The sequence below is a fragment of the Fukomys damarensis genome, unplaced genomic scaffold (assembly GCF_012274545.1).
Source record: "Fukomys damarensis isolate Sample0158 unplaced genomic scaffold, DMR_v1.0_HiC HiC_scaffold_39, whole genome shotgun sequence".
NCBI lineage: Eukaryota > Metazoa > Chordata > Mammalia > Rodentia > Bathyergidae > Fukomys > Fukomys damarensis.
The window spans coordinates 50,884,577-50,909,148 of record NW_022900951.1 but is presented as its reverse complement, the minus strand read 5'-3'; the positions used below and the strand labels follow the sequence as shown (position 1 = coordinate 50,909,148).

Here is a 24,572-nt window from a genome sequence, read left to right as displayed (position 1 = left end):
AAAGAAGATAACACTAATTTTTGCTCTCCTCCTACCTCTTACACTATACCCTGACTCACTATACAAAATACAGGGAGACCTGTTTGAAGTTGAACCCTTTTCAATGTCCACACCTCCACTAGAAACAGCCTTAATGAGTCATCCCACTTGATTATCCCCTGTGATACGAACTTTGAATACACCTTGATTCTGCTTTTCTTGCTTGTAATGTCCTGATTGCAAACTTATGCAGTCTTTAAAGCCCCAGCTTCAGTACAGTACTCCATCCTTCCAGAAATCCTTTAATTTCATTGTTCCTCACTAATGTTCTCCTCCTTTGAACTTAAAAACTATTCTACACAATTTAGCTCTAATTATAATTTGTCTTGAATTGTTCTATGATTATTTCATGGGTTCTATTATTCATATCTCATTAGAATCTACTGGGAGCACTTTGGAAACTGGAACCACATCTACCCAGTCATTACTTCACCCATCCACTACCCATTTGGTAGTTTTCTAATCCAAATAGCATGTATTATGCATTAGATAATGTAGAGAATACAGAGATAAGCAACATTCAATGCTCTCTTTTGAAAACTATATTCTAGCAGAAGTCAAAAACTATATAACCAATACCTCAACATTGAGGATTATATAAAACTTGCTACTAAATGATCTAATCAAATGTGATGGTAATTCAGAAAAGGGACTCATCACTGTGGATTTGAGTGGTAAGAAATGATTATGTAGATGAGGTAGTGTTTGAATAGGGCCTTAAAGAATGGAGGGCATTTCCACAGACTGAAGGCAAAGATATAAGAAGGGGAATTTCTGGCGCATAACACAGCACTGAAAAGCTAGAAATCAGAGAAGTACAAGGTATGAACATAGTGGTGAAAATAGCCCCACATTTCTGGAGTATGGGATCAAGTGTAGTGGGAGATAAAAGAGAGGGATAGAAGACTAAAAGGGGACTAGAATGTGTAGTTCAATAGTAAAGCACTTGCCCAGTATGTTCAAGGTCCTAGGTTCAATCTCCAGCAACACACACACACACACACACACACACACACACACACACACGCAACCAGAAAAACATCACTCCAGCTTATTCTCCACATTCTCTAGAGGATTCCTTGTGTACAGTCCTCATCTCAATACTTTGTTCTGGTTCCCCCTCCCCATTCTGTGAAACACAGGGCACAGAACAAAAAGATGTCAACCATAAAATCTGTCCCTTTTGATCAAATCCTTCAATATACCTTGTCTCTTACAGAGACAGAGATTAACAAGTGTTCATAGGGATTGTTTATGATAATGGCTAAATTAAATTTTACTTGGACCTCTCATTTATAGCCCAGGACACAAAATACTTCCCGTACCATGCATTTGATTGGAGTCCTGGAAGCCCTTGACATCCTCTGAGAGTAGTCGGGAATCCAACATAGCAGCTGCTTTATTAGCATTGATGTACCAGCTCTTGTTCTCATCAAACACAGTGAAGAGGAGAAAGAATTCTTTATCTACCCCTTTCTGCAAGCCCAGTTGGAAGAAGCAGAGAGAGGAATAACAACAGTTTCAGCAATTGTGTATTGTGTAGCTGAAGATTTAAAAAAAAAAACAAAACGTGATTTTTTTCCCTTCTTTTCTAGACTCAGAGCCAAGTCCACATCTCCTGCCAAGAACTGCAGTTGTTGCTAGGTGATTTTGCCTCACATAATTTCAAATTACAGGTGGAAGAAGGAAGTCAGAGTAAAGGGATAAGACTCCAGAAAAGGAATGTATGACAAGGGACAGGAAAGAAGCACAGGAGAAGGATTAGGGAGAGGAGATACAGAGACTGATAAGAGCGAGTCTAGAGTCACTGGGGAATGAGATTAGGGGAAGATGGCTAGGAGATTAGGGGATAGCTGTAAAAAAAAGAGAAAAGTAATAATAATTATTAATATTACAGTTATCATTTACTCGTTTCTTACTATGTAGCAAACATTGTACTAAGCATTTTAAATAGATTGTTTCAGTAATCCTCAAAGAAACCCTTCCATTGTTGAAACTTTGTTTTACAGATGAAGAAAATGAATCAAAGAGAGCTTAATTAATTTGCTCAAGGGCACATAGCTAGTAATGGTTGGCTAGCTACAAAAGAAGACAAGCAAATATAAAAGTATATTTAGGAATGAGGATCAGTTTTGAGGGATCATTGAGGTGGGAAAGCGGGGGATAGAGGAGAGAAGATGGACAGGAAGAGGAGAGAGATAGGAAAGGCAGAAGATAAAGGATAAAAATAGGGAGATGATGATAAGAGGATATGAAACAGGAAGAAACTGAGGCTAAAGAAGTGTGTTTGTAAGAAAATAACATTCAATGTAGTAACCACCTGTTAATTTCTCATGTAATGGTTTGATTACTTTGTTTCTGTTCCCTTAACTCTAGAACCTCGATCTATGCTTAATTTCTACCAAGCAAACCAGCTTCATCCTCCTACCAGGCTTTCCAGCCAGACACCCTGGCATTACCTGCTTGCCATCTGCACCCAATGCACCAGTTTTGCACACCAGTAGGGGGCCCACCAACCCAGAATTTGTATCTTTTATAGGGTCCACTGCAGAGTAGTACATCCAGGTGAGACAGACAGGATCCTGAGAGGTAGGACCAGCATGGGGAGGGACTGTCCAGTGGTATGTTACTTTCTCAAAGGGCTTAGCCACCAAGCCAAGGTGGGACGAGCCTGTAGGGAAAACATGAGGTTATATGTTCATATTAGGTAGAATGAGGGTCATCATCTCCAAACAGCAGGATAAAGATAACAAACTATAAACATATTTGGGAGCAGCAGCAACAATATGGAATATTGGACACTACAAAAAACTCTGGCCTAGGAATCAAGGGACTTTACTTTCTACTTCTACCACTATTTGCTAAAAGAACTGGGGTGATTTAACTTCCTTAGGTTTCAGTTTTCCAAAAATCCTACGATCTCAGGATTAAAAGGGATTATAAGACTTCTCTGGAATACCCCTTAAGCAAAAACATATATTAATCTGCTTTTATATCCCTTTTACTGCTAAAAACTCTCCACTGATAGGAGACTCACTGTATGTCATCATAGCTCATTTCATCTTTGAACAATTCTGGTTCTTGAATATTTTTTACTTTTAATATTTGTATGTATGTGTGGGTGTGTAAATGTTATATACACATGTGTGTGAATATGCAAAAAACATCAATTCAGTTATAAGCAATTTCATATATATATATATATGCATTTGACACTGACCTGGAACTCACTATGTAGCCCAGGCTGGTCTGGAACTCACAGAGATCCTCCTGCCTCAGCCTCCCAAGTGCTGGGATTTTAGGCATGTGCCACCACAAGAGAGACAGAGAAAACTAGGGATTGAACCCAGAGCCTCCCACATTCTAAGCACATGCTTTAATGAGCCATACCTTCAGCCCCAGAATGTTTTTATAATTTTGACTCAGAACTACTTTATGTTAATATTCTCTGAGAAAACAAGAAGTAAGTTACCCAGTAATGCCATTTCTAGGACTGTCTTTTGAAATAATAACCCCAAAGCAAGCTAAGATGTATGTAATGGTACTTTGTACCTAGAGTGGCAATATTCAAAATACTGAAGAAAAAAACTTTTATCTCCAAACAATAGAAAGTAAGATAAACAAATTATATCAAATTCATATGATAGAGTATCATATAGTCTTTAAAATGTTTATACTATCATAATAACATGGGAAACACAATATAATGACAAGAAGAGTAGGATGAAAAACTGTATGCACAAAATAATCTCATATCTGTAAATATATGCACTTTACATTCACAGAAAAAATATTAAAATCTATGTCAAACTTCACATGACAATTTACTTATGAATAAATTTTTATTTTATAATCTTTTGTCTTTCAAAATTCCACAATATATCTTTATAATAGCAAAATATTTGAAGATATTTTAAAAGTTCTCCCTTAGCGATCCTAGCTGTTTCATTCTTATATAATTCATTCAGCCAACAACATTCACACAGGACAATCAATTCTGCCTTCCTCTTCCCCACTCTCCATTTATTTGTCCTTTACCACCTGCAGCTACCACTTGCATTTCCTGGAAACCCTGCAGGCTCACCATCGTTGTAAACAGTGCCCTCGTAGTCTTTTTCATAAAAGACCCCATGGGGCTGCATGCTAAATGGCTGCGAGGCACGGTTGTAGAAGACAATCTGGATGGTGTCACCCACCTCAGCCCGGATCACTGGCCCTGAAAAATGAGGAGAGAGAATTAGAACAAAAACAAGGATGAATAGGAAAGAAGGAAACAGAAAGAGAAAAGGGGAAAAAAAGGTAAATGTTAATAGAAAAGAGAATAACCCGTTGTAAGTATATTACAATTTACAATTTAAACATCACTATAAAATTTGTGATCTCATTTTGATCCATAAATATCATTCTAAGGCATACAGAGCAGGGATTATTATCTCCCTTTTACAGATGAGGAAACTTCACCGTGGAGAGACAGCACAGACCTACACAAATTCAAATGGCAGATTAACTGCAGAGCCAAAATCTGTGGCCAGGACTGTTTTCACTTCACTGCCTGGCCCAATCCTATTTCCTCAAACTTACAAGTTTTAATAGATCCCATCTAAAATCTGAGCTCATCTTAATTTAAAATCAATTCTGAGCAAAGAAATTTATTATATCCTGTATTCAGACCCTGCCTGACATAACTTCTGGATTTTTTCATGCTTCACTACCTAACATTTTTATATTTCATTTTATTGGTACATTTAAGCAATACAATATAATGACATTCATCATTGGAAATTTGTACCTTTAACATAAAAATTTTTTATGTTATTTTTTCCCCATTCTCCTGCCCTACCTTCATCCCCTCCGCCCGTCCTACCTACAAAGACTTCATTTCCATTTTTTTCATTTTCTCATATTAATTCCCTTCTTTCTTTTCCACTACCCCTTCCAATTCCTCTACCCCTTTGCACATTTTCTTCCTATTTCACATTATCTATTACACCTTTTAGTTCTTATTTACATTTTCAGTTTCTCACACTAGAGAAACCATTAGGTATTTACACGTGTGTCTTATTTATTTCACTTAACAGTATGGCCTCAATGTACATCCATTTAGCTACAAATGTCTCTCTAGTTTCTCATTCTTTATGGCTGAGTAGTACTCCATTTTATTTTAAAATACACACATTTTCTTTATGTAGTCTCCCATTGATGGGCAATTGGGCTGCTTCCAAGTTTTAGCTATTACAAATTGTGCTGCTATGAACATGTATACACATATATCACACTGGTATGATTCTTTTAATTCTTTGGGGAAGATGCCCAGCAGGGGAATAGCTTGGTCAAATTGGACTTCTAATCCTAGTTCTTTGAGGAATCTCCCTACTGATTTCCACAGTGGATGCACCAGTCTACATTCCCACCAGCAGTGAAGCAGGGTTCCTCTTTCTCCACAGCCCCACCAGCATTTGTTGTTGATTGATTTCATGATAGCAGCCATTTTTTCTGGGGTGACGTGGAATCGGAGTGTTGTTTTCATTTGTATCATTCAAATGACCAGTGATGTTGAACATTTTTTCAGATGTTTATGTGCTATTTCTACTTCTTTGAGAAATGTCTGTTCATTTTGGATGCTCATTTTTGGATTGGGTCTTTAAATTTGGGAAGCCTGATTGTTTTTAAATTCTTTATATATTTGAGATAGTATACCTTTGTCTGAGAAAGAAATGATGAAATGTTTTTCCCACATTGCGGGTTGTATCTCTTGCTGTGCAGAAGCTTTTTAATAAAAAAACGTTGTACTTGTTGATTGTTTGTGGTAGTTCACAGGTAAGTGAGGTTTTGTTCATGAAATCTTTTCCTATGCCAATATATTCAAGAGTTCTACCTAACCTCTCTTCCAAACGGTTTAGTTTCTGTTTTAAAATTTAGAAGTGTAATCCATTTCAATTTTAATTTAGTGATGGTGAAAAATATAGGTCTAGTTTTAATTTTGGCAAGTTGAAACACAGTTTTTCCAGCACCATTTATTAAAGAGGCTATCTTTCTTTTTGGCTCCTTTGTCAATGAATGAAGTTGTTGAGTGTATCTGGAGTTTCTGCATCTTCTGATCTGTTCCACTTGTCCTCAGCTCTGTTTCTTTGCCATTTCCATGCTGTTTTTATCACAGTAGCTTTGTAGTATAATTTCAAGTTAGGGATTGTGATACTCCCTTCCTCGTCTTATTGACTAGAATTGCTTTTGCTCTTCTAGATCTCTTATTGTTCCAAATGAATTTTTGGATTGTTTTCTCAAGGTCTGTGAAGCATACTGATGGGATTTCAATTGGGATTGCATTGAATCTATATAGCATTTGTGGAAGTATGACCATTTTCACTTTGTTGATTCTTCCTACCCAGGAACAAAGGATGTCTTTCCATTTTCTAATATCCTCTTCAATCTCTATTTTCAGAGTGCTATAGTTTTCAGGGTAGAGTTTCCTAGGTATTTCAATTTTTTGGATGCTATTGTGAAAGGAATTGATTATTCCATTTGTCTCTCAGTGAGCCTGTATTTCATGTAGAGAAAAGCTATTGATTTTTGTGTGTTGACTTCGTATCCAGCTTCTTTACTGAATTTGGTTAGTAAGTCTAGAAGACTTTTGGTAGAGTTCTTTGTGTCTTCTACATAGAGTATCTTGTCATCTGTAAATAATGACAATTTGACCTCTTCTTTTCCTATCTTTATTCCTTTTGTTTCTTTCTCTTGTCTAATTGCTATGGCTAATGTTTACAAATCTATACTGAACAGGAGTGGTGATACTGAACATCTTGTCTTGTTCCTAATTTTAGTGTGAATGATTTCAATTTTTGACCATTTAATATGATATTGGCTGTTGGTTTTTCATAGATGGCTTGTATCAGATTGAAGTAGGGACTGTCACGTTTTTTGTAGGGGTTTTATCATAAATACTTGTTGGATTTTATGAAATGCTTTTTGTGTATCTATTGAGATGATCATATGGTTTATCTTATTAGCTCTATTAATAATAGTGTATTACAGTTATCGGTTTGCATTTGTTGAACATCCCTGCATTCCTGGGATGAATCCCATGTGGTCAGGGTGTATGATCTTCTTGATGATCATCTGCATTCTATTTGCCAGTATCTTATTAAGGATTTTTGCATCTACGTTCATTAGTGAGATTGGCCCATAGTTCTCTTTTTTGGTTGAGTCTTTCTCTGCTTTGAGGACCAAGGTGATGCTTGCTTTTAGGAATGAATTCAGGAGTATTGCTTCCCTTTAAATTTCAATGAAGTGTTTATATGGTAGTGGAAGTAGTTCCTTTTTAAATGTCTTGTAGAATACAGCAGGGAAGCCATCAGGCCCTGGGCCTTTCTTAGTTGGTAAGTTGTTAATTATATCTTCAATTTTATTGATTGATATTGGTTGGTTTAGAAGATTTAGGTTAACTTTGCTCAACTTTGGTAATCCATATGTATCTAGGAATCTTTCCATATCTTCTGTATTTTCCATCCTATTGCCATATAGGTTCATGGATTTGGGCCTTTTCTTTCCTTTTCTTATAAGGTTCACACTAAGGTTTCGTCAATTTTCTTTATTCTTTCAAAGAGCCAACTCTGGGCTTCATACATTTTTTTTGTATTGTTCTCTTAGTAACCATTGCATTGATTTCTGTGCTGAACTTTTTAATTTCTTCCCTTGTATGAGCTTTGGGTTTGTCCTGCTCTTCTTTTTCTGGAAGCTTGAGGTTCAGCAGCAGGTTGTGTAATTGAGCTCACTGTTTTCCTAATAGGAGTATTCACTGTTATGAGTTTCCCTCATAAGACTGCTTTCATTGTATCCCATAAAAACTGATATGTCGTATTGTCATCTTCATTTAATTGTAGGAACTGTTTGATTTCATCTTTAATTTCCTCTGTGATCCATTGGTTATTCAGAATGTTTGTTGTTCAATTTCCATTTGTTTATGAAATTGTTGCAGTTTCTTTTGATATTAATCTCCAATTTCATCACATTATGATCTGATAATAAACAGGGGATAACTTCCATTCCTTTGCACTTATGTAAACATGTTCTATGAGTGAGTATGTGATCTATTTTGGAGAATGGGCAGGTGAAAAGAATGTGTATTCTGATTTTGTGAGGTGGAACATTCTATAAGCATCTGTTAAATTCATTTGTTCAAGAGTTTGAGTTTTAGTATTTTGTTGTTTATTTTTTGTCTGATTTATCTATCTATTTGTTACAGTGGGATATTGAGTTTCTCCACTACTATTGTATTAGTGCTCATATGATTTTTCATGTCAGTTAATATTTGTCTTATATAGTTGGGTGTGATAGTGTTTGGTGCATATAGATTTATGATTATCATCTCTTCCTCTTGGGATTTTCCCTTTACAAGGATGTAGTGTCCTTCTTTGTCTCTCTTAATCAGTGTTGGTTTGAAATCCACTTGATCTGCAAAGAAGATAGCTACTACTTTTTTTTTGGGGGGGGATTTCCCTACTTGGGAAGTTTTCTGCCATTACTTCTGTGAATATTCCTTTTTTATGGTGTCTGCATGCTCTCCTGTTTCTTCATTGACTTTGATCATACTTATGTTATTCTTCATTGCATTGTCTCATAGCTGCTAGATCAATTTCTCATTGTCACTATTTTTAAGAAATTTTTCTTTTCCTGGTCACTAATTGCAATCCTATCTTCTATATCTGAAATTCTGTCCTCACATTGGCTGGTTCTGCTGCATAAACTTTCAGTTGTGTTTTTAATCTCCTGGAAATCTGTTTGCATCCGTTTTATGGATTCCATTTGTTTCCTATATTGGGATTCCATCATGCTCCTCAGCTCCTCTATTTTTTTGTCCGCATACACTCTAAATTAATTAATTATGTCTTGCACTATAGAAACATTCTCTGCTGTTATCTGAGAAATTATTTCTGATTTCATTTTTTTCTAGGTCCTCTTTTGCTGTGAGTTCAGGGAGTTCAGCTGGTTGAATATCAGATTGTCTCATCTTATTGCCCTTTGTGGTTGCCTTAAGTGACCTGGAAATCTGAGTTTGAGACTTATTTACATGTCTTCTCATTTCAACAAATGCAGTCTGCTGTGCCATCCATTGGTTTTCAATACTCAGCAAGCCACTTAGCAGCCTTTTCTCTGCTGCTCACCAGCACACTAATTCCTGGGTTCAGAAGGGTGGCCTTTTGGATCCCTGAACTGACCTGCTGTCTGGCCTGGTTTCTGGTTGGGGCCTCTGCACACTTTGGATGGTATCTAGGTGTGCCTCTTGCTGGGGCCCCTATGTGACTGTTGCCAGGGAGGGCCTTTGGCTGAGGGCTGTGCACCCTAGCTCCTGCTGTCTGCTCAGGCTTCTGGCTAGGTTCTCCACACACTTATCAAGAGTATCCAGGAAAGCGTATGGCTGTTGATTCTATGCCTATGTAACTCTTTTTCAGGTGGGCCCTTGTCTCTGGCCTGTGTGCCCTAAGCCACTGGGGTCAGGTTGGGGCTCTGGCTCGAATCTGCCTGCAGCCATGCTGCTGTTGTCCACAGAGCTGCTCCCTGAGATCTGTGCTCACTTACCAATGGTATGGTGGGCCTCTGGCTGAAGCTTGTGCATCTGTGCTGCTCTTTTCTGGGGGTGCTTCAGTTTGGGTGAGTGTGCCTGAGTCTCTTGGTTTGGGCATAGGACTGGCTGGGATCCACCTGCAGCCACAGCACTCTGGTCCACACAGCCACTCCCCAATATCTACAACGCACTTACTGATTATATGGTGAGGCTCTGATAACACAACATTTCTAACCTATCTTAGGTCATATTTGAAACTAAAGAAAAGTGCCAAGATAATATCCTAAGCATTTATGATGGCTTTAACATTAAGTCAGCTGGGTTTTTTTACTCAATTTCCACACAAATCCTCTACTTCTGTTCCCCTAACCAATGATGGCTCCTTCAACTCAAAAACAATCCCCCTTCCTTGAATATAATTCTTCTCCTGATATCTCCCTGTACAGCCAATATTGGATGTATTGTCCATTTTCAGATCTAGAATCAACTGCCTCGTACCTTTCACCAGGTCATAGCTCATTATATTACTTACATTTCCAAAGTTTTCTCCCATCTGATCTATTTTCTGGTTCTATTGAGTGAATAAACCACATTAAACATGGCTATACTCTTTCAATTCCGTCTTTTAGTACTTTTGGATACCTTCCCCAAGTTCAGATTCAAAGCATGGATCTACATCCTTCAATAAAGCAAGTATAGCTATACATCATGCTGATCAGCTCCTGGGCCAGATTGCCAAGAATCTGGACAGTTGCCCTGCCTTATACCGTCATTCAGGGATATCCCTACAGAAGCACTTCTAAAAGTGTGATCTGACAGACACATGACAGGGTATCACTATCCCCAACTTCAAACTATACTACAAAGCCACTGTGGTAAAAACAGCATGGTACTTGCAAAGAAAAAGACCAGAGGATCAGTGGAATAGATTAGAAAAAGCAGAAACAACTCCAGACATACTCAGCCACCTTATCTTAGATAAAGGAGCCAACCATCCTCACTGGAGGAAAAATAGTCTCTTTAATAAATGGTGTTGGAAAGACTGGCTTTCAATCTGCAAAAGATTAAAACTAGACCCTTATCTTTCACCACGCACTAAACTAAAATCCAAGTGGTTTAAAGATCTAAATATTAAAACAGAAACACTAAACTTGCTGGGAGATAAGTTAGGTAGAATTCTTGAAGATATTGGCATAGGAAAAGACTTTATAAACAAAACCTCAGTAGCATGCAAACTAGCACAAAGAATTATCAACTGGGACCTCATCTTATTAAACATCTTATTAAAAAGATGTTTAATCTCCTGCACTTAAAACAAACAAACTAAGTCAGGCGTGGTAACACACACCTGTATTCCCAGCACTCGGGAGGCTGAGGCAGGAGGATCGCTGTGAGTTCGAGACCAGCCTGGGCTACATAGTGAGTTCCAGATCAGTCTCACCAATACAGTGAGACCCTGTCTCAAAAACAAAACAACAACAACAAAAAAAACCAAACACACAAAAGAAACCACCAACAGAGCTAAGAGACAACCTTTAATGTGGGAAAAATGTTTTAGCAGCTGTTCCTCAGACAAAGGACTATTATCTAGAATATATTAAGAACTTAAAAAATCAGACCCCCCAAATATAAAGACCCAATTCAAAAATGGGCATCTGAAATGAACAGATATTTCTCAAACAAAGAAGTAAAAGAAGCAAATAAACGTATGAAAAAATGTTCCGCACCACTGGTCATTTGAGAGATGCAAATGAAAACAGTGCTCAGCTTCTAACTCACCCCAGAAAAAATGGCTGCTATCAAGAAATCAACCAATGACAAATGTTGGCAGGGTTGTGGGGAGAAAGGAACCCTTCTCCATTGTTGGTGGGAGTGCAGACTAGTGCAACCAGTATGGAAGTCAATATGGAGATGCCTCACAAAACTATGATTAGAGGTCCCATTTGACCCAGCTATTGCTCTGCTGGGTATCTTTCCCAAGAATTAAAAGAATCATACCACAGTGATATATGCACACTCATGTTTATAGTAGCACAGTTTGTAATAGCTGAAGCATGGAAGCAGCCCATTTGCCCATCAACTGAAGAATGCATAAAGAAGGTGTGTGTGTGTGTGTGTGTGTGTGTGTGTGTGTGTGTGTGTGTGTGAGTGTGTGTGTATAATACTCAGCCATAAGGAATGAGAAACTAGAGACATTTATAGCTACATGGATGCACGTTGAGGGCATACTCTTAGGTGACATAAATAGTACACACATGTGTAAATACTGAGTGGTTTCTCTAGTGTGAGAAACTGAAAGTGTAAATAAGGATTAAAATGAATAATTGATAATATGAAATAGGAAGAAAATGTCCAAAGGGTTAGGGGAAGTGGGAAGGGTAGAGGAAAGGAAAGAAGGGAAAGGAAAAAATATGAGAGAAAGAAAATATGGAAACAAAATTTTTGTAAACAGTGGAAGAAGTGAAGGGAGGGCAGGGGAATGGGGTAAAAGAAGAACTAAGGTACATCATGTAAAGGTACAAGTTCCCGATGATAAATGTAAATGTATCGTATACCTAAAATGTACCAATAAAAGAATCTGAGGAAAGAAATAAAAGTATGATCCATACAACAATGGAACTCGTGGACGTTAGCAAAAATAGTTCAGTAGAAAAATAAATATTATAAGTAGCACAAACTCCATTTCCATCTTGGAGATTCATGGGGAACAAACACAAATCCAAGGCTCTCAGAATTTCTACAGCAAAGAACACTATTTGACTGTGCTTACCCTAGTGTTTTTCAAACATATTCAAACCCCCATAACCTTTATTGCAAAACACCTTGAAACCCTGGACTGTGAGTAACTTGTTTCATAAGTGTTCTACAAGATGAGTAAACATTTCTAATAAATTTTCATTTGATAAACAAACAATATCTTGCAATATGAGTAGTATGTGACATTGAACATCACATGATCACAACTGAGGCAATAGCAGCCCCTCTGTAGGATTATAGGTGATTGACTCCTAAAAGCAAGAGTTTGTGCATGAGATCTTATCTGCAGAGGAAGAAAAATATGCAGAGGAATAACTCACTTCACTTGAGATTAGGGAGACGTATAAATTATGGAAATCACTGCAAAATTTTATAGTATAAAGTGACTCAGATAAGGATGTAGCAGTGTGGATAATGAATCCTCTTAACAACAATGCAATGTCATGTTTTCATGAAATCCTCAAAAGGAGGTAAAAGCAAGTGTCATTGAACAGGTTCCTAGTTAGTGTTGCAAAAAAGAAAAAGATCGCACGGAACCAACAGATAGCAGTAACTACATTAGTGATAGTGAAAGCCATCCTTCGCAATAGCCCTGCTCTCTCTGGTCTCCCTCACACCAGCCACCACGGTTTTCAAAGGCTAGTGCAGGTTAATTTGCTTATTTATCTCTATATTTTATATTTCCATTATTATTCTGTTTTATATTACAGTAGTATAATCATTTTTATTTGAATGTTTTGGGGTTGTGGAATAAATCATTTGAGTTTCCACGATCTTTTATGGGGAAATTCATTTTAATATACAAGTGCTTTGGATTATGAGCATGTTTCCAGAAACAGTATGTTTGGAAACCAAGGCTTTACTATACTAATTTCCTGGGATCCTCTTTGGGAGAGTCAAGTCTACAATATGTGCATGAGCTACTCCTAGATTCCAGATTCCAGTTTCTAAGTCCACTTCTTTGACTTAGTCTAGTCAGAGACGTTAAAAGATTAAAAATCCAGGTAATAAATCTTCAGAAGATGAAGAAAAGATTCATGAGTTAAAAGTTTCCTCACCCAGGATTCCAAGATGCTTTTCTTCCTCCAGCTGTACTTTCTCCTGGAATGTGTCATCTTGAAAGGCTTCATATTGAACTTTCCAGTAAGTGCCTCCAATTCGACTGGAGCTCGTCTGGAAGAATTTATCTGAACTTCTAGTGTATAAGGAGGTAAATGTCATATAACTTTATTGGATATCAAATGGTCCCCAATTTTATCTTTAATTTCATCAAGTTATAGGCCTTTATGGTTTGGAAAGACCTTTGAGATCATACAAGGTAACTCCTTCCAGTAAAGATATCATTCTTTGTGACACCACTAATCAGTGACACTGCTTCTATATAAGTCTTTGTAAATACAGAGAACTCAGAGGAGGAATCTATCTTACTGCTAAATTATTTTAATTATTGGAGTTATTCTTTGTACTAGGCTGGAATATTCTTGCAGATATGGGGACTATTCTGTCTACCTCTCTGCTTAATAATCCTCAAGTACTCCAAACTTTTCTCTCTTTAATCAAAAATAGCCTTATCTGGTTGTCAGGAGGCATAACTGTTGTCACACCTACTCAGACTAGAGGAAGGGACACTCTAAGTCCATGAGTTCAAGATGTGCCTGGTCAACATGAAAGACCCCCATCACATAAAGGGCTTCACCCCTAAATGAAAGTCCACTAAGATTCTAATACCTTCCTAAAATTTAAGCACTAAATTTCTTACATTTTCTGAATAATCACGCCATTATTTCCTGCTGAAAGAATAAACATAATAGGTACCCTAGTATCTTCCTCCATGCTTTTTCCTAGTCATCTCCCAAGATTCTGTTCTGTGAAAGAACTAGCATCATTAGTTGCCAAGTACACTGGTATAATTTAAGGGCTAGCAACTTAGCAGGGCACTAATCTTCTCTACTTTGTCTGCACTTGTGTCATAGAAGAGATAGAAATTGGAGAAATTCCTCCAAAAGGATAAGAAGGAAGTTATGCTTATGTTTTGCTCTGTTTTGTTTTGTGGTACCTGGGATCAAAGGGAGACATGTTTTTGGACAGGAAGACAAAGATGGAGCCCTCTACATTTTTACCTTCCTGGTTCTCTCAAACTCTTTCCAGTACTCCCATCGTGTCCCATTGGGCCATAGTTCCATTGAATCTCATGGGCCTCAATGAAATACTTCCGTACTTTGCCTGTGAGCTGCTCCACAGCAGGGTCCATAGAACAAGCCTCAATCTTGTAGAGGGCCTGCATGCCACCTGGAGAAATAAAATCATGAAAGGTCACATTCTACCAGGATTTCTCCCATACAGCATTCACCTGACTCCATCTTTCAGTGTTTTGTCTTCCCATTCTTCACTAGTCTCTTTATTTTCATACACTTTGAGCTATTTCCTCTTACTCCTCAAGAGCCTGGTCAGGAGAGAGAACCATGTGGGAACGTAAGTATAACATTGATGCATTTACCAAATTTTCATTCTTGCCTCTGCAAGAGACTCACATTGGGGCAACATCACAAAGACTGAAGTCTGGAGAACTGGTCTGAAGCATAAGCTTTACCACTGTCTGTAAGACCTTAGGCAAGTCACTCCCTCAGGCTGAGCTTCCCTCTATCATAAATAGAGAGGATAGGGAAATCCACCTGATGGGCCTGGTGGGAGCATCAGGTTAAAAAGAGAGGTTAAATTATTTGTAAAGGGGAAGCTCCCAAAATAAGGGAACATCTTCATTAAATGGAGATGAATCTTCAGACTTGGGACTCTCACGAACATGTAGGTTCCAAGTAGTTTCTCCAAATGTGAGAGATACTGCAACGAGGTATAATGGTCATAGATGTCAATACCCTATATCAGCCTAGCAACTACATTACTATATTTGAATCTTACAATATCTTAAAATAAAAAATTTGTATACTGGAGAAGAAGGCAGAAAATGGTGAAGTAGCAATCATCAGCAAGATACAGCCTCACTGGGATCAGGAATCCAGACACCTGGAAAATAAGACCTTAGTGAAGAGCAAAAAAGAAGTAGATCTATGAGAATTCAGACAGAACTTACAGAAAAATGAAAAACTACAGAGAAACTGGAGAAACAGAACAAAACAAACAGAAAACAACAAAGCAGACTAGAAATCTTACCCTGGATCCCTGGGAAAGTAATCTGTATATGTAGACATAAAGTAAGCCCCCAGACACATGAGTTATAGGGAAAAATAATTGAGTGGTTCAGCAGCACTAGTACCAAGAAAAGATTGGAGTTACTGTAAACTTCAAAGCAGTGTGGGATTTTACTCTGAAAGTGACTCCTTCCTCACAGCAGGCTAGAGGTGGAAAAGAAATCCAGTGTAAAACCTACACAGTATGGCCTGAGACTGTTTCATCTGGAACCATTTTGGGAAGAGGTTCACTGTTTAATACTAAGCTTCATTCAGAGCAACTACAAAAGAGCTTCACTTCAAATTTCCACTGTTACCTCCAATGATGACTTGGTGAGAGACGGCCACAGTAAACAATCATGGATAGGGTATGGGATACACATAGATCCCTGAGAAGTTTAAGTCCAGGCTAGGAAGGATATGGGGCCCTGCCCTCCTTGGAGAGAAGCCAGGACCAATGTGTGGCACTTTCAGAGGGTGCTAGGTCTAAAAAGGCTACCATTAAGTCCAGCATTCTGCTGGAATCACTATCCTGTTGCCTAGATCCAGCACAAATTAGTGGTGTGACTGCTTTCCCTGTCTACCAACATGAGCGAGGACAAACCTCAGTTTGAATGGTTCCCACAGCCTGGGGGGTATGAACAGTGGGGCCTCTATAGCATGAGATTCACCTTACAAACCCACAAGCTATAAAGCTAGGCAGAGAAAACCGTGACTTGCTAGATTTCAAGACTTCACATCCTGGAATGAAACCATTCAAATAATAAAAAAAGAATATTTTTTTTACTCATTTGTTTTTTTCTTCTTCTTTGATATTTTTATAAAGTAGGTTTTCCTCCTTTTCCTTTTAATTTTTTTCTTCCTATTTTTTCATCTTTTTCTTGCTTCTCTGTTCCCTCTTATGCTTTAATAAGATTTTTTATCTTTTCTATCCTTATTATAATTTTTCACTAATTTTTCATAATCTTCCACATTCGTTCTCTTGTTCCTTACCGCCTTTATCTTTTCTACTTATGACCATTAAACTTTATCAATCTTTAGATACTTAGTTAACTCTACACTATTACTCTTGAAATCTTTTCTGTTGTTAGTAGAGGTATATTTATTGCATTTAGTTATGTCAATATTTGTTTTGTCTTAGTGTCTATGCTATAATTATAAATCTCTTTCCTATGGTTAAGGGTGGTGCATTTTTAGTTCTTATGATATGTCAATATCATTTGTCTTTGTTGCTATTGTTGCTGATTTCGTTGCTATTGCCAGGGTGACATAGTTGTTGCTATGAATTAATTTTCTCTGTATGTCAATATCTAGATTGCCAATGATAAGGTTGTGCATCTGTACAACATTACCTAGAGAACTGGGAGCTGGAATAATTACACTGCATTCTCCCTCCAAATCAATGGAGGTATTTATATCTTGGGATAGAGGCAAGGCCTAGAGTTAGCCACGCCCAAGGTGCATCACTGAAAAGCAGACACTGACTATAGAGATCTCTATACTAGCAAAGGAGTATTTCCATTGTAAGTGCACACAAACCTTTGAACATGTGCACGCACACACACACACACAGACACACACAGACACACACACACACACACACACCCAAAAAAAACAGGAAAAAAAGAAACACGAAAATATAAGGCAACAAAAAATGCCCCCACAAATTCCCAACTCCCTCAACACTGATCCCTGGGGCAGTAAGGAGGAGGAAATCAAAAGCTACATAGCTGTATTATTTGGAAAGATAAATGATGAGATTAAAAACAGATGAATAATGTGTTTAGTGAGTTTAAAGAAGATGTAAGTAAACAGCTATAGTGTTTACGAAACAAAACGAATAGCAAGTTTACAGAAAATACTAAAGAAAACTAGCTGAGCTAAACAAAAGTGTCCAAAACATGAGTGACTAAATTAGCAAAGAATTGTAGCTCATGCAAAGGTACCATGCAAAAATCCAGAAGATTAAAAGCTCTATTGTAAGTACAGCAAGCAGAAGTGACCAATATGAGGGCAAAGCATTAGAACTGAAATATAAGACTGATGTTGATTGACCAAGTACTCAGAAATATCTTGAAAACAACAAAAGAACTTGAAAAATGGGCCCAACAGCTGCTAGACAGCACAAAGAATACTAAGCTAAAATTATTTGAAATTACTGAAAAATAAGAAGATAGCACAATTGGCATATAAAACTTGTTTATAGAAATAATAGAAGATAATGTAACTAAGTATGGGTCAAGGATTTAACATACCGGTAAGTGAGGCATATGGAACACCAAAGAGTCAAGTTTATAAAAGAACTTTTACACAATATATTATATTATATTATATTATAGTCAAAATCCCAGAATTTCAACACAAAAATACAAATTTAAAAGCTGTTACAGAAAAGCAAGTAATTATTCATAAAGGTAAATGCATTAAAATTACAACAGACTTCTCAACACAAAACTTAAAGACCAGAAAAGCTTGGAGTGATGTGTTTTAATCCCTAAAAGAAAACAACTCCCAACCCAGATTAATACATCCTGCAAAACTATCTTTCAAAATCGATGAATAAATAAGGATATTCCATGACAAAAATGCCTTAAGAAGTTTAGAAACAAGACTGGGGATTTAGTTCAGTGGCACTGTGCCTGACTCACAAGTGCAAGGACCTGAGTTCAATCCCCAGTACCAAAAAAAAAAAAAAAAAAAAAAAAAAAAAGAAAAAGAAAAGAAAAAAATCAGAAACAATGCAGCACTACCAAAAAATTTCTCAAGGATGCCCTAGAAGGAGACAGCAAGGCCAACAATGTGAAAATGTCTAAAAGAATTGATAAACCAGGCAAGATGAGAAGTTAAGCGGAAGGAAAAATATCATAAACAGGAAGATAATATAATGAAAGAAATAAGTCTATACTGTTCAGTAATAATTCTCAAAAATGAACTGTCTCAATTCTCCTACCAAAAGATAAGCAATGGCAGAATGGATGAAGAGGCAAAACCCAACAATATACTTTACTCATGAAACACATTACATCTAATAAGAAATTTGTAGACTAAAAACCAAATAGACAAGATATCCCATGCAATGGGAACTCAAAAACAAGCAGGAGTAGCTATCCTACTTTCAGACAAAGTGTATTTCAAGGAAAAACTGATCAGAAAAAGCAAAGAATGTAGCTAAATATTTGCTGGAGAAAAAATTCAACAGGAAAAGATGACAATTATAAACATATAAGCACCAAATGCAGGCATGCCTAACTTCATAAAACACATTCTACTGGGCATAAAAGTACTGTCTGGGCACCAAATAACTGTCAACGTTATAATGGGGACCTTAGTACCCCCTGTCACAAGCAGAAAGATCAAATAGACCAAAAAAAAAAATATATCAGAGTCAAATCACACTTTCAAACAAATAGACTTAAGAGGTATATCTAGAATGTTTTACCCAACAATAACAGAATACACATTCTTCTAAGCAGCACATAGAACATTATCCAAAATAGACTACACACTAGCCCATAAAGAATGCTTAAATCAATGCAAAAGAATCTATATTACCTCATGCATATTATGAGATCATAGTGAGATGAAACAACATTAAATGCAAAATACACCACAGAAGTTATACAAACACATGGAAACTAAACAATATACTCTAAAAATAATGAGTCTAAGAAGAAGTCAAGGAAGAAATGAGATAGTTCCTACAATCAAATGATAATGCCAGTATAACATACCAGAACTTATGAGACACAGGGAAAGCACTTTAAACAGCCAAATTTAGACCTGCAATTGTTCACATCAGAAAAATGGAGTGAATCCTAATTAAAACCTAATGATGCACTACAAGGTACTAGATAAGAAGAATCCAAATCTAAAGCTAGCACAAGGAAACACATTTTAAATATCAGAGCACAAATTAATGAAGTCAAGACTGAAAAAACTACTACAAAGAATCAATGAATTGAAAAACTAGTTCTATTACAGAATAAACAAAGTAGATAAACCTTTAGCAAATTTTACCCAAGAAAGGAAAGAAAAGAACTAATTTAAGGCAAATTGAAAAAGCCAAAATCACAATATACACTTCTTGAATCCAGAAGGTTTTTAGTAACTACTTTGCAAATTTGTACTCTAATAGAGAATACATAAAAATGGATAGATTCTTAAATATGTATGAATTATCAAAAATGAGCAAAGATATAAAAAAGCTGAATAAACCCATAAAGAGCAATGACATGGAAACAATAATAAAAACCTATTAACACAGAAAAGCTCAAGAACAGATGGTTTCACTGCTGAATTCTAGATTTCCAGGAAAGATCTAGTGCCGATTCTTCTCAAACTCTTTCATGAATTGAAAGAAAAAGAATACTCCCAAAATAATTCATGGAAGCTAGCATTACCCTGATTCTAAAACCAGAAAAGGACGGAACCAAAAAATGACTACAGGCCAATCTTTTTAGAAACAAAGACACAAAAATCCTTAACAATATTCAGTAAAGAGAATGCAACAAATCATAAAAATGATCAGGCATCACAACCAATTTGGCTTCATCCCAGAGATGCAAGTATAGTCAGTATAGTCTAACACATGCAAATAAATAAATGTAACATATCACATAAATGGAAGCAAAGACAAAAATCATACAATTATGTCAATAAATGAAGGAAGAGCCTTTGAGAAAGTTCTACATCTACCTGTGATAAAAATCCCTGAAGAAAATAGAAAGACATTATTTCATTCAGAAAAGAGCACTTTATGGCAAACCTGCTTCTATCATAATATTAAATGGGGAAAATGATTGCTTTCCCTCTAAAATCAAAAGCAAGATATCTTCTATCACCACTCCTTTTCAATATAGTACTCAAAACAGCAAGACCAATCAGACAAGAGAAAGAAATAAAAGCAGTATGTATGGAAAGGAGGAAAAAGTCAAATTATCATTATTTTCAGATGACATGATCCATTATGTAGAAAAGCCAAAAGACTCCACCAAAAAGCTCCTAGAATTAATAAGCAAATTCAGCGATGTAGCAGGATATATTCAACATGAAAAATGAATAGCATTTCTGTTTACTGATATTGAACTCAGTAAGAAAGAAATTAGGGAAACAATACTCCTCACAATAACATCAAGAAAAATTCTATAGTACTTAGGAGTTAACCAAACTAAACAAGTGAGACCACTACAACAAAAACTACAGTGCTCTGAAAAAGATCAAAGCAGATATCAGAAAATAGAAAGATATCCCATTTCTACATGGGCAGAACAGGTATTGTCAAAATGGCCATGGATAAGGGGAAATAATGAGAACCAAGAGGTGTCATGTAAAGGTACAAGATCCCAATAATGAATATAACTGTACTGTATACCTAAAATGTACCAATAAACTAAAAAAAAAATGGCCATATTACCAAAACTGATAGACAAACTTAATAGCATTATAATCAAAATATTAATGAATCCTCACAGAAGTACAGAAAACAATCCTAGCATTTGTAGGAACTTTAAGAGACCCGGAATAGCAGAAGTACTCCTGGGCAGCAAGAGCAAAGCAAGAAACTCCATAATCCCAGATTTTTTGGTATACCACATTACTACAGTGATGAAAAAAAAAATACACAGCATGGTATTGGCATAAAACCAGGCATGAGTATCAATGGAACAGAATAGAGCATGCAGAAACAATTTCAGGCATATTTAACCATCTGATCAGAGGGTCCAAAAACATAAGCTGGAGGAAAGGTAGCCTCTTTAACAAATGGTGCTGGGAAAGCTGGTTATACACATATAGAAGATTTAATCTAGACCTATATCTCTTGGAAAGTATTAAACTAATATCAAAATGTATCAATGATCTAAATGTTAAAACTGAAACAATCTCCTGGAAAATAAAATAGGTAAAACTTGTAGAGTCATAGGCACAGTCAAGGACTTTCTGAATAAAATATGAGCCTAAAATTCTGGCGTGGAGTCATATGACAGGTCATTCAGGTGAGGTATCTCTGTATGCTTGCTTAAGCACTAAACTAGAAGTCAGGGTCCCTAAGTTCTTTCTTGGTTCTGCCATTAACTTTTTAGGTAGGCTTGAACATATCTCCTTAGATTTTCTCTTCTCCATCTCAAACATAAGGTGTCCTAAGGATGGATAGATAGACTTTAAAGCTGATTTTTTTTATTTGCTCAGGACTCTAAGAATTTATTGCCTAGAAGTAGATTCACTTGATTTTTAGGCTCATATTGACAATTACTGAAACCCCCCTCCAACACCCTAAGAGTCAGAAATTTTTGCATCTCACTTTGCAAGTGACTGTTCACTTGACAGCTGATTAACCAGATGCCGGGCTTCTGAGGTGCCATCTCAGCTGTCACAAAAGTGGCTGGAAAGATGTTAATCACATCAGTGCGGTGTCCCCGGGTGGTCAGCATCTGTCCATGAAAGAAAGCTGTGTGGACATCCACTTCATTGCCCATGCCAAATAAGTGCCAGGCCACGTGCTTATGTGCACACATGCTCAGCTCTGGTAAGTTTCCAAAGACAAAGCCATTGATTGCTACAACAGAAAATACCAGTTTTAGAAAAGCACAGACAAATGAGAGACATCTTACCATCTGACAATAATAATTGATAATATCTTAATGAAGTTTTAAAGAGTACACTGTACTAACCACTTGTATTATCTCATTTCAATATTATAAACAGCTGTTGGAAAAGGGCCAATATCATTAGTCTTATTCAAAAAAGCAAAGAAAGCAAGACTCTAAAGACAAAGTTCCTTTCATAACTCCACAAAGCTAGTTAGTGGTAAAGCCAATATTTCAAACCAGCAATATGAAGAAGATCTCTAAGGCATAGAGTTATTTTGATTTAACAGGGAATAAAGAGATTACAGAGCAAGTTTTGTCCAGGGAATCATGGAGTACATGGGTATGTAGTGACACTTTAGTTGGGAACCCAACAGCATTAGAAGTAGATGGTTTTAGATTGGGTGGGAGAATGGTTAAGATAATGAGAGAATGCATTATAGAGCATCAGAATGGTGGCAGAACATATGAGGCAATGCAAAGAGCAGGAGATAAATGACTAGAGGGTTGGAGTTGTAGTTTCACATCTGAAAATTTTACTATATCACCTTGTGTGAGTCAATTACCATTTCTAGGCTTTACTTACACATCTGTAAAATAGAAGAGTTGGTCTAAATGGTTTCTAAAATCCTCTTTGGCTCTTATTTTCTAGAATTATTTGATGTGTGATGAGCTCAGTGGGTCTTCAGAAGTATTATGTGAATATGTGAAAATGAATTTGAGTAGGTGAGGAGTTACAGACTGGTTAGAAAATGTGTTTGGTATGGCCCTGTAAAAACTCTTCATCAGTGTTCACTGACAGAATATAGCCCCTTCCTCCCAGCTCACCGTGCATTCTGTTGCTCTCTTGAAAGTCCTCATCTTCTTTGTCCACTGAGGCAGGGTCTAAACAGTAAGTGGCAATGTTCTCATCAAGGTGCCAGCTAAGGTTTTCATCCACCACACTGAAGAGCAGGAAGAAATTATAGTCCACGTCCTGCCTCTGAGGAGGAGAATTCCCATCCAGGGTTCCTAGGGCAAGTATGAAAGGTGATTTGAGAACCTCCTTTCTGTAGCAACAGTAAGCTGTAGGGGGTACTCATAAGAAAGGGGTAGAATGGTAAGGGTCTGTCAGACAGAGAAAAGCAAATGTAGACTTCTGGAGCTAACTTCAGTTTCTAAACTCTCCAGACAACACCACAAATACAGTTGAACTTGAAAGTGGGTCACATAGGATTTAGAATATTTCATTCTCGTCTACTTTGATTATGTCTTTAACCCAGGACCTCAAGCTGACCACATTCCTGCCAGACCCTGGCCTTCAAACCTGACTATTCCTTTAGTGCATCCTATTCCAATTAATTTGTCAATTTGAAATTTTAAAATACCATTAAAAATAAACAAAGTAAAACTTATATTTTTAGTTTTTAGAGTTAATTTTAAAGAAAAAAAGCAATGATGCAGAAAAAATTGTGGAAAGCGAGTTTGGTAAGGATGTTTCTGTTAATAAACAAAGGTGCTGAATTAACAATCTTCAGGCTGTTGCCCCAGATGAAGTTGCTTTCCCCAAATGTCCCAAACTGCACCCCGTAGATTATCCTTGGGCCTCATACCTCTTTTACAGGTGATGAGGGGTCCAATGAGGCCAGTTGCAATGTCTCTTGGAGAATCTACATGAGAATGGTAGATCCAAGTGAGGCATGCTGGGTCAGCAACGGTGGGTGCATGACTTTCTGGAATGGTCCAGTTGTATATATGGCTGCCCCCCGGGGGAACAGAGTCATCAGCTTTCAGTGTCCCAGAAGATCCGTCTGGGTATAGGGAGCCTAGAAAATGAAATTGTACATGTCTAGTACCAGGGTGAGTGAAAGGAAGAATGACAGACATAAAAGCCAAGAGTGAATACACAGGACACTCAGATCTAGTCTTGAAAACCATGATATTCTAAGGTCCTGTACAGTGTTCCTCACCCCAGTCCTCGCATAAACGATGGATGGAGAGATACTGGCCACTTGGGAAGGAGCTAACCTGATAAAGTGCTGCAAGACCACACTAGTAGTGCCATAGTACAAAGCTGGTGGCATGGAAGCAAGGGAGAAGACAAAATTTCCCATTCACTTCGGAAAACTAAAAGCAGAAAAATCACACAATTTCAGCTTAAAGACGATTTAAGCATCAATTCCCCATTATATGGAAAAGAAACCTGAGAAGTAACTGGATCAAGGTCATGTAGGGAGTTAAAGGCCAAACTAAGGTCTCCTTACTTTGTTCCACATCCATCACATTAAATTCTCCACATGTCTATTTTTCTTATTAAATTTATCATCATAGATTGTTGTTCTTGTTTGTTTTTGTGTTGCGGGGGATTGAAATCAAGATCTTTGCACTGAGTTATATCCATAGCCCTTTCTCATTTTTTATATTTGGACAGAGTGTCTCTAAGCCACTAAACTGTCCAGGCTGAACGCT

The 24,572-nt window shown here is 37.1% G+C and overlaps 1 protein-coding gene across 3 annotated transcripts in view; it reads right to left on the bottom strand.

Moving 5' to 3' along the window:
* Heph (hephaestin) overlaps positions 1-24,572 on the bottom strand; it is a 153,511-nt gene that overhangs the window by 43,995 nt on the left and 84,944 nt on the right. For all 3 annotated transcript variants that reach the window (XM_010632190.3, XM_033760352.1, XM_033760353.1), the window contains 8 exons: positions 23,717-23,929; positions 22,953-23,135; positions 21,839-22,093; positions 14,476-14,644; positions 13,414-13,550; positions 4,124-4,255; positions 2,499-2,710; positions 1,365-1,515 (listed from right to left, as the gene is read on the bottom strand). In XM_010632190.3, the coding sequence (XP_010630492.1) occupies positions 1,365-1,515; positions 2,499-2,710; positions 4,124-4,255; positions 13,414-13,550; positions 14,476-14,644; positions 21,839-22,093; positions 22,953-23,135; positions 23,717-23,929 (1,452 nt within the window). The remainder of the gene's footprint in view (positions 1-1,364; positions 1,516-2,498; positions 2,711-4,123; positions 4,256-13,413; positions 13,551-14,475; positions 14,645-21,838; positions 22,094-22,952; positions 23,136-23,716; positions 23,930-24,572) is intronic.